Source organism: Stegostoma tigrinum, chromosome 33 (genome assembly GCF_030684315.1).
Source record: "Stegostoma tigrinum isolate sSteTig4 chromosome 33, sSteTig4.hap1, whole genome shotgun sequence".
Taxonomy (NCBI): Eukaryota; Metazoa; Chordata; class Chondrichthyes; order Orectolobiformes; family Stegostomatidae; genus Stegostoma; species Stegostoma tigrinum.
The window spans coordinates 21,275,360-21,286,617 of NC_081386.1; the positions used below are offsets into that span (position 1 = coordinate 21,275,360).

Consider the following 11,258-nt stretch of genomic DNA (forward strand, 5'->3'; position numbering starts at 1 on the left):
CTCTCCCCATCTATTTCAGAATCCCCTTCTCCTCCCCCACTTCCGAAGAAGGACCCAAAATGTCAACTTTCCTGCTCCTCTGCTACTGCTTGGCCTGCTGTGTTTATCCAGCTCTACACCTAGTAAGCTATTTCTGCTCTTGAGCTTAAATTTATGGAAATGAATACTTCTGACAGAGGAGAATGAGTGCAGCTTGAAAAATTCTCTATTTAATTTTATCTTAGTATTGTTAAAAATACTTACTGTATCAAAGAACATTTTTCAGTTGGTTTCAGCAATTGAGTCAAGATGGGGGAAGGCAAGAGATAAGTAAAGAAACAGGTCAAAGTATGATATCTCCTCATGTTTAATCCCTTTCAACTCCAAATCTGCAGTATTCAAGCTTCTCCTCAAAATAAGAACCTTGCCTCCTCTGTCCTTGAAAACTATAGCAACATCTCAATCTCCCTTCCTTCTCCAAAGTCCAAAATTTGTTGTTGCATCCCAGATTTGAGAGTCTTTTGAGCATGGAGTCATATAGTTATACAGCATGGAAACAGGTCCTTCGGCCCAAACTGGTCCATGGTGACCATGATGTCCACTCAGCTAGTTCCAACTGCCTAAATTTGGTCCATATCCCTCTAAACCTTTCCCATCCATGTACATAAAATATTTTTTAAATGTTAGCTGCCTCAACCACTTTCTCTGGCAGCCCATTTCTTATATGCACTACTGTCTGCATGAAGAAGTCGCCCCTCAGGCCCTTCTTAAATCTTTTCCCATCTCACCTTAAACCTATGTCCTCTAGTTTTCAATTCCCCACCCCTGGGAAAAAGACTATATGCATTCATCCTATTTATGCCCCTCATGATTTTATACACCTCAATAAGGTCTTCCCACATTCTTTTACGTTCCAAGAAATAAAGTCCTATTCTGGCCAACCTCTTCCTGTAACTCAGTCCTACTCATCCTGGCAACATCGACATAAATATTCTTTGCACACTTTCCAGTTTAATTATGGCTTTCCTATAACAGGGTTGACAAGCTGTATACAATACTCCAAATGTGGCTTCACCAAGACTTATACAACTGTAACCTAATGTCCCAACTCCAATACTCAATGTCTCGATTGATGAAGGCCAGCTAGCTAAATAACTTCCTTCACCACCCTGTCTACCTGTGATTCTGCTTTCAATGAACTATGTACTTATACTTCTAGTTCCCTCTATTCTACAACATTCTTCAGGGCCTTACCATTTACTGTACAAGTCCTACCTTGGTTTGACTTTCCAAAGTACAACACCTTACACTTATCTGTATCAAACTACTTTTGCGAATCATTGACCCACTTCTCCAACTGATGAAGATCCCTCCGTAATTTTTGATAACCTTCCTCACTAATCAACGATACCTCCTAATTTTGTATTATTCAAAAACTTACGAAACATGTCTTGTACATTCACACTCAGATCATTCACATAAAATAACAAATAACAAAGGTTCCAGCACAGACTCCTGTGGCACACCACTAGTCACAGGCCTCCAGTCCAAGAAACAATCTTCAACCATTACCTTCTGCTTCGTACCATCAAGCTGATTTTGAATCCAATTAGCTAGCTCTCCTTGGATCCCATGTGACCTAACCTTAATGACTAGCCTGCTGTGTGGGACTTTGTTAAAGGCCTTACAAAAGTCCATGTAGACAACATCCACTGCTTTACCCCCATTTATCCTCTTGGTTACCTCTTTGAAAGATTCCAAAGGATTTGTTAGACATGATTTCCCACGCATATATCCATGCTGATTATCCCTAATCAGACCTCGACTGTCCAAATGTTGCTTGATCCTGTCCCTCAGCATCGTCTCCAATAACTTGCCTACCACACATCAGGCTCACTTGCCTGTAGTTCCCTGGCTTGCCTTTGCTACTTTTCTTAAAAGATGGAACAACATTAGCCACCCTCCAGCTTCCGGAACTTCACCAGCGACTAAGATGAAGCAAACATCTCTGCAAGGGCCTCTGCAATTTCTGCCCTAGCCTCCCACAACATCCAAGGGCAGGCTTGAACGGGGCCATGGAATTTACCCACTTTAATGCACTTTAAGGTTGCAAATGCCTCCTCTCTGGTCACATGTATGTGGTCCGTAACATCCCACTTGATTCCCTTATTTTGTAAGCATCCATGATTCTCCCCTCAGTAAACATGGAGGAGAAATATTCATTAAAAACCTCCCTCATCTCCTGTGGCTCCTCTCATAGACAGCCATGCTAATCTTTAAGGGAACTTATTTTCTCCCTAGCCACCCTTTTATTCTTAATATAGCTATTGAACGTCTTCAGATTATCTTCAACCTTATCTGCAAGATCCATCTCAGACCTTTTAGCACTTGGCAAAAATGGCAGCAGTGCCATTTTTGAATCCATCTCATCAGGTTCCGTTCATTCCACAGAACCAAAATAGTTCTTAAAATGACAAATGGTATTCTACATGAAAGTGCTAAGGGAAGACTGCCTTTTCTGGTCCTTCATGGTCTGTGCACAGCCCTTGATATGTTTGTCATATTATCTTTATGACTGTCAGCTGGGTAGAACTGTACTTACTTGGTTCCATTCTTAGGTGAAGAATTTCCAATGACTTTGCTTCCAATTCCTGAACTGATGCCTTTGCTGTGCTCAAGCATAAGACACTTGCGTACGATGTTACTCAGAGACATCGTATGAGTAACATCAGTTTTCAATGTACTTTTTAATCGCATCATCACTTTCCTCCATTGCCTCTAAATGATCAGGCTGCTGATCCAATATCCAGTACTGGATAAGCAGAAATTTAATCCAATATTTGGTAGACTGAAAACATTGTCTTTGGTTTCAACTTTCCACTCCGTTTCTCTTCTTGGCACCTGCATAAGTCTCGACCCATCTGTTAGCAACCTTGGTGTTACTTGGACATGAGCTTTCAAAAACATACCTGTGCTGCCATAAAATTGTTTATTTTCACCTCCGTAACATCATCTGGCTCTGCACCTGCCACAGATCTTCAGTTTCAGAATCTCTCATCCACACTTTTGTTAACACTAGACCTAAATATTCTAAAGTACTCCTGGCTAGGATCTCACATTCTATCCAACAAACTGGAGGTCATCCAAAAAATTACACCGTGACCTAACACATTCCAAACGTGGTGAACCTATCTGTGCAAGTTAATCCATACTAACTACTGGTTAAAAACTACATTCACCTTAAAATTCACATTAAGAGAGCATACCTATGCCTCCACTTCCTCAGAAGGCTAAGTAAGTTTAGCATGTCCATAATGACTCTTACTAATTTTTATAGATGCACCATAGAAAGCATCCTATCCGGATGTATCACAGCTTGGTATGGCAACTGTTCTGCCCAAGATCACAAACTACAAAAAGTTGTGAATGCAGCTAAATCCATCACACAAACCAGCTTCCCTTCCTGTGGCTCCATCTTTACTTCCCTCACCTTGGGAAAGCAGCTAAAATAATCAAAGTCACCTCCAAACCAATTATGCTCTCTTCCACCTTCTTCCAAGATACAACAGTTTGAAAACATAGACCAACAGATTCAAGGACAGTTTCTACCCCCTGTTATCAGACTCATGAATGGAACTCTCATATCAGAGTTGTTCTTTCTCTAAACTTTTTCCTCTAACTGTAACATAAATTCTGCATTCAGTTCTATTACCCTAATGTACTTATGTAAGGTACGATTTACCTGAGTAGCATGCAAAACAATACCTTTCACTGTATCTTAGTACATGTGACAACAATAAATCAAATCAAAGCAAATCAGATGAAATCCTGTCATAGCCTGGCTCTTCACTATCACTGTTACCACCTCCAGTCCGATAACCCTGAGGTATGTGCTCCTTTAATTCCAGCTTCTTAAACATCCTGTTTAGTGACTCCACAATTTGATGGCCTTGCCTCCAACCCTAAACCTCAACACCACAATCTTAACTTCCTAGTTTAAGACAGTCCTTTTTTTCAAAAGGAAGCTTTTCAGTCATTTGTCCAAATATCTCTATTTGAAGGTCAGGCATTAAAAAAAACTGCGTCTGTGAAGTGGCTTGGGGCTTTTTAATTTTGTTGAAGGTGCTATGTAAATAAAACTTGTTGGTGCTGCTTTGCTGATACAGAAGATATAGTTCAGCTCTTGGTAAGACTCAAGACAGCAGCCAAGCAAAGAGATGGAGCCAATGATTAGGGCACAGAGTTTGTGACAAACGTCGATAGCAGGAACTCCCACTGTTACAACAAACTTTAATAACATTTGATGCTGTTCATAACTGTACTAAAGTGAGGAATAAAGCAAAGTTCAGCATCTGTTGTATGTCTGAAACAAAAACAACTCAAAAGAAAACAGTGGACATATTCAGGAAGGATTTGTATAGATAGGAAGTCAGTTAACATTTGAGATCACTAATCTTCCTTCAGAAGGGTTGAATGGAAGTCAATAATCTGAACCATTAACTTAGTTTTTCTCTCAACAAATGCTGCAGGGAACGCGTGTTTAATCTAGTTGATGGGGTGCTGGTTAAGTGGGTCATTTTAAGCTGAATGCAATCACATTTTGGTGTTGCACCTGCAGACAAGTCAGAAGTAATGCCATCACATTATTTATATTTGCCTTGTGGCTGCTCAAGTAGACTTTTGAATCAGGAGGTAAGTCATTCGCTACAGAATACCATAAAATACCAAGCTTCTGATGTGTTCTACTAGCTATGGCATTAATGTAGCTGTAGGATGTTATGATAATATCATTGAATATCATGGAGAGGTGATTTGGCTCTCTTTTGTGAAAAATGGCCATTGCCTGGCACTTGTCATACAAATGTTAACTGGTTTCTTATCAGACAAGGCCAAATGTTTTGCAGATCTTAATGTATCTGGCCACTGATGAATAGCAAATGGTGATTAACATTTATTCCTTCTAAACAGTGCCACTTCTGGTTTATGAGAGTGAAAAAGTGACTGATTACATCATTTACAATAGCTCGGTCTGCAAATGTTGATGCGAGAAATTTCTACAAAAAAAAGAAAAAAAATGCCTGGGCTGAGATGATGGACTTCTACAGACCACATCAATCTGCTTTTGTGCCAATGGAAAGTTTTCTAATTGACAGTTTTTCTAGGGCTTCTGGTAGTCCAACATAGTCAAGTTGCTCTGATGTCAAAGAAAATGGCTCTTACCTCTAAAATCCGATTCATATAAATTACTAGACCAAGACTATAATGAATTCTGGAGCCAGGAGATCTTGGCGGAACTCAAGTTGACAAACTGAGCATCAATAAGCACTCTATGGATAAGCAAGTGCCACCTGCTAGCACTGTTGACAACATTTTCTGATGACTGAGAGTAACCCTGGCAAATGGTATTGGAGTGGATTGAATTCGTTTTGGACAGGAGATGTATACTGGCATAGTAGACAGGTCAGAGTATATGGGAACCTTGTGTTTGGACAAAACCTTAGTTTCGTGGATCTTCCAAATCATCCATCTTCAACAACTCATATTTATTTGCTCTTAAATGTGGCAAAACAACTAAAGCACCTAAAAAGGACCTTTACCAAAAACAAAAAAAAAAAAAATCGGCATTAAACTACAGAATGATTTATTAGGATAGAAATGACCAAAAACTCTATCACATTGGGTTTAAGAAGCACGTTTAAAGGAAGAAAAAGTAGGGAGTTGGAGAATTCCACATGGGGGGTGGGGGGAGAAAAGAGAGGGAGAGCGAGAGGAAGGAAGGACATGAAAACAATGAAGTGAATGTTAAAATAGAGGTGTTGCTTAACTGGAAACCAATGTAGGTCAGTGAACAAAAATGCTGGGCAAATGGAATTTGATGCAAATTAGGACATAGCGATTACTTCAAAAAGTTATATACAGTAAAACAAAATCATAAGGCCAGCCAGGAATGAAGTAGAATAGCCAAGTGAAAGGGAGGGCTTCAGCAACAGATCAGCTAGAGTGAAAATGCCAATTAGAAATAGGTAGTCTCAGTGATTGCATAGATGTATGATTGGAAACCATCTTGGGGTCACATATGGCAGCAAAGCTGCAATAAGCCAGCTTCTACCTCGGCCAGTTAATAAAGACAGGGATGAAGTCAGTGGCAAGGGAAAGGAGTTCCACTCAGTACTGTACAGGAATATTAATCTTGAATAAGTACTTAAGTCTGAATCTTGATCTCAATTCAACAGAGCTGCCAATTTTTCAGAAAAACATTACAATTATCATTCAAATACTACGAGTTATACGAGTTCTCTTCCAGAGAAAAGAAAATAATTTAGAAATCAACTAGCAGAGCTCTGAGATGCAGAGAGATCACGGTGTCCGAGTGCATGAATCGCGGAAAGTGCTATGCAGAAATAGCAAGTAAACAGTATCAGAGATAATGGGAACTGCAGATGCTGGAGAATTCCAAGGTAATAAAATGTGAGGCTGGATGAACACAGCAGGCCAAGCAGCATCTCAGGAGCACAAAAGCTGATGTTTCGGGCCTAGACCCTTCATCAGAGAGGGGGATGGGGAGAGGGAACTGGAATAAATAGGGAGAGAGGGGGAGGCGGACCGAAGATGGAGAGTGAAGAAGATAGGTGGAGAGAGTATAGGTGGGGAGGTAGGGAGGGGATAGGTCAGTCCAGGGAAGACGGACAGGTCAAGGAGGTGGGATGAGGTTAGTAGGTAGATGGGGGTGCGGCTTGGGGTGGGAGCAAGGGATGGGTGAGAGGAAGAACTGGTTAGGGAGGCGAGATGGGTTGGACTGGTTTTGGGATGCAGTGGGTGGGGGGGGAAGAGCTGGGCTGGTTGTGTGGTGCAGTGGGGGGAGGGGACGAACTGGGCTGGTTTAGGGATGCAGTTGGGGAAGGGGAGATTTTGAAACTGGTGAAGTCCACATTGATACCATTAGGCTGCAGGGTTCCCAGGCGGAATATGAGTTGCTGTTCCTGCAACCTTCGGGTGGCATCATTGTGGCACTGCAGGAGGCCCATGATGGACATGTCATCTAGAGAATGGGAGGGGGAGTGGAAATGGTTTGCGACTGGGAGGTGCAGTTGTTTGTTGCGAACTGAGCGGAGGTGTTCTGCAAAGCGGTCCCCAAGCCTCCGCTTGGTTTCCCCAATGTGGAGGAAGCCACACCGGGTACAGTGGATGCAGTATACCACATTGGCAGATGTGCAAGTGAACCTCTGCTTAATGTGGAATGTCATCTTGGGGCCTGGGATAGGGGTGAGGGAGGAGGTGTGGGGGCAGGTGTAGCATTTCCTGCGGTTGCAGGGGAAGGTGCCGGGTGTGGTGGGGTTGGAGGGCAGTGTGGAGCGAACAAGGGAGTCACAGAGAGACTGGTCTCTCCGGAAAGCAGACAGGGGTGGGGATGGAAAAATGTCTTGGGTGGTGGGGTCGGATTGTAAATGGCGGAAGTGTCGGAGGATGATGCGTTGTATCCGGAGGTTGGTAGGGTGGTGTGTGAGAACGAGGGGGATCCTCTTTGGGCGGTTGTGGCGGGGGCGGGGTGTGAGGGATGTGTTGCGGGAAATACGGGAGACGCGGTCAAGGGCGTTCTCGATCACTGTGGGGGGAAAGTTGCGGTCCTTGATGAACTTGGACATCTTATAAGACATTCCACTCCCGCACATCCCAGATGTCCAAGTTCTTCAAGGACCGCAACTTTCCCCCCACAGTGATCGAGAACGCCCTTGACCGCGTCTCCCGTATTTCCCGCAACACATCCCTCACACCCCGCCCCCGCCACAACCGCCCAAAGAGGATCCCCTCGTTCTCACACACCACCCTACCAACCTCCGGATACAACGCATCATCCTCCGACACTTCCGCCATTTACAATCCGACCCCACCACCCAAGACATTTTTCCATCCCCACCCCTGTCTGCTTTCCGGAGAGACCAGTCTCTCCGTGACTCCCTTGTTCGCTCCACACTGCCCTCCAACCCCACCACACCCGGCACCTTCCCCTGCAACCGCAGGAAATGCTACACCTGCCCCCACACCTCCTCCCTCACCCCTATCCCAGGCCCCAAGATGACATTCCACATTAAGCAGAGGTTCACCTGCACATCTGCCAATGTGGTATACTGCATCCACTGTACCCGGTGTGGCTTCCTCCACATTGGGGAAACCAAGCGGAGGCTTGGAGACCGCTTTGCAGAACACCTCCGCTCAGTTCGCAACAAACAACTGCACCTCCCAGTCGCAAACCATTTCCACTCCCCCTCCCATTCTCTAGATGACATGTCCATCATGGGCCTCCTGCAGTGCCACAATGATGCCACCCGAAGGTTGCAGGAACAGCAACTCATATTCCGCCTGGGAACCCTGCAGCCTAATGGTATCAATGTGGACTTCACCAGTTTCAAAATCTCCCCTTCCCCAACTGCATCCCTAAACCAGCCCAGTTCGTCCCCTCCCCCCACTGCACCACACAACCAGCCCAGCTCTTCCCCCCCCACCCACTGCATCCCAAAACCAGTCCAACCCATCTCGCCTCCCTAACCAGTTCTTCCTCTCACCCATCCCTTGCTCCCACCCCAAGCCGCACCCCCATCTACCTACTAACCTCATCCCACCTCCTTGACCTGTCCGTCTTCCCTGGACTGACCTATCCCCTCCCTACCTCCCCACCTATACTCTCTCCACCTATCTTCTTCACTCTCCATCTTCGGTCCGCCTCCCCCTCTCTCCCTATTTATTCCAGTTCCCTCTCCCCATCCCCCTCTCTGATGAAGGGTCTAGGCCCGAAACATCAGCTTTTGTGCTCCTGAGATGCTGCTTGGCCTGCTGTGTTCATCCAGCCTCACATTTTATTAGCAAGTAAACAGTGTTATGTTTTATCAAGAGGTGAATTGATTGCAAGAGTAAGAATATTACATTCCAGTTATACATGGCATTAGTAAGACTGCATCCGGAGTACTGCGTACAGCACCAATCATCATACTTACAGAATGATGTTAATGCAATGGAAGCAGTTCAGAGAAGATTTACTGGACTAACACCTGGAATGAGTGGCTTGCCTTAAGAAGCAAAGCTAGTTCTGTATCTTCTAAAGTTGAGATGAATCAGAGGCGATTGATTTGAAATATAAAAGATCCTGAGAGGATTTGACCGGTTGGACATGGAAAGGATATTTTTCTTGTGGAGGTATTTAGGATTAGGGTTGGTATAAAAAATACATGGCACACAGACATTCTGCATAGAAACAGACTCTTCAGTCCCACTCATCCATGCTGACTTGATATCAAAAATAAATCTAGTCCCAGTTGCCAGCATCTGTCCATAACCCCCTAAACGCTTCATGTTCATATACCCATCTAGATGTCTTTTAAATGATAGAGCGTTGGGTATCTTTGGAATTCCCGTCCTCAAAAGGCAGTGAATGCAAAATCTTTAAATATTTTAAGGCTGACATAGATAGAGCAATGAGAAATTATTGCGAATATGCAGGAATGCTAAACGAGATAAAAATCAGATCGGCCAAAACCTTAATGAATGGCAGAGTAACATCGAAGGGCCGAGTGGCCTACCTAGTTTCTTGTTCGTACGTAACAGCTTGGCAATACCCCACATGCACTCCTGCTACGCATGTTACATCTCCTGTCATTTAAGCAGCGTCATTTTAGGAAAGAATGTTTCAGCATTTCAAAGTACTGTACTCAGGAATTTACCATCGCAAAATCCTGGCAAATGAACCAAAGCGATTACGGATCCTTATTGAGTCTGTGCGGCTGGTTCGTTTCCGTTCCGCACTTCTCAATTGCAACAGTTAAGGGAGCTCGATTCCAATGGGTTTGCACTGGGTGATCGAATTTTCTCTAGCATCCACGTCCAGTTGGTCGTAAGCACAATCACTGTGCATTCTGGAGTTTCCAAGCATCAGCACAGGTCTGTCCCGGCAAGGGCACAAAACCCCATTGCAAACAACTTAATGGGAACCTGTTGGAAATTGTGAAGGGCACCGGCAACGACAGCCAGTTTCAGCACCATTATTTATTAATGCCATCAAGCCAGCAATTAGCAAATAAAAACAGTGCAACATCAGCCAACCCTCAACCATGATAAAAAAAATTAAGATTTTAGACAATGCTTTTGCAAAAACCAATACAAGGATGAAATCAAAGTACAGAACAGGGAAAATGTTGATTTATGCTGGCACTCCACGTTTGTCACCAGAATCCCGAGAGCCGCAGAGCTTTGGGGTGGAGAGGGGTAGCTGAGTAATTGCACTCGATTTCTTCGATCTGCTTACTGTAAGACGACTAGGGAGAATTAAAGCCAACAGCAGCCAGGCAATACTGCAAATACTAGTTAATTCAAGCTTCAGCGATCTCCGGTTATGGTCGGAGGACCTGGTGCACCATGGCTGGCTGACACTCAAGACTGCACTGATTTCAGACGGACGGAGGGAGGGAGGGGGGAATTTCATGTAAAAATGTGAAATCCCGCTCCTAGTTTTTCTTTGCACTGTGGGGCTGAGGCGACATTATTTCGAGCCCGGGTCGGGCCTGCAGCCGCAATGCATCGGAGCCAATGATTCCCACACACACACACACACACACACACACAGACAGGCAGACTCACCGTGAACGGGATGTCAGCGACACCCCCAACCGAGTAGCAGTTATCCCCGGGATTGACAGCTCCAGTCAGCACCTGATGGAGATGCATCTTCCCGAGCAGGGCAGCTCAGCACAGTCCGGTCCGGCCGCCTCCACAACCTCCGCACTTCAAAACATCTCGGCTCACGCTTGAATGATATCTTATTACTTTATTTCCTTCAAAAAGAGTCCCTCTTTATTTTCTTTCTTTCTAACCCTGTTCCCCAGGGGAAGCCGGGCCCCCTCTCACGACAATCGGAAAGCAGCGATTCCTCCTCTCTCCGAACCTCCGCTCCGCTCCGCTCCGCTGCTTCGGTGTATTTTGAAAATGCCCGGATCGTTCGGCGCCGCCAGGCATGCGCGCCCGGCGCTCGTTCCCGCCGAGCTCGAGCTCGCGCCCGCTGCTCACGCGCGCGCTTTTGTGGTGTCCGGCTCTTTCGCCTTCGGGGTGACGTGATGGCGAGTGACGTCACCCCCCTCGGCCGCACGCTCTCAGGTGTAACGTTCCCGTCCCATGAGGCCCTTTGGCCTTCTGGTTGCGCTGTTTGCAATTCTCAAGACAGCCTGAGCTGGGATCGCTGCGTTTCCGCAGGTTCTGATATTTCCTCTCAACTTTCTTTTGATGTACCTTACCTC

General features: G+C 45.0%; 1 protein-coding gene across 7 annotated transcripts in view; it reads right to left on the minus strand.

Moving 5' to 3' along the window:
* Window positions 1-10,992, minus strand: part of dmxl2 (Dmx-like 2) — a 132,210-nt gene extending 121,218 nt beyond the window's left edge. For all 7 annotated transcript variants that reach the window (XM_059639307.1, XM_048562600.2, XM_048562599.2 and 4 more), the window contains exon 1: window positions 10,606-10,992. In XM_059639307.1, the coding sequence (XP_059495290.1) occupies window positions 10,606-10,692 (87 nt within the window). In that variant the 5' untranslated portion in view covers window positions 10,693-10,992. The remainder of the gene's footprint in view (window positions 1-10,605) is intronic.
* Between the last annotated feature and the right edge of the window lie 266 nt (window positions 10,993-11,258).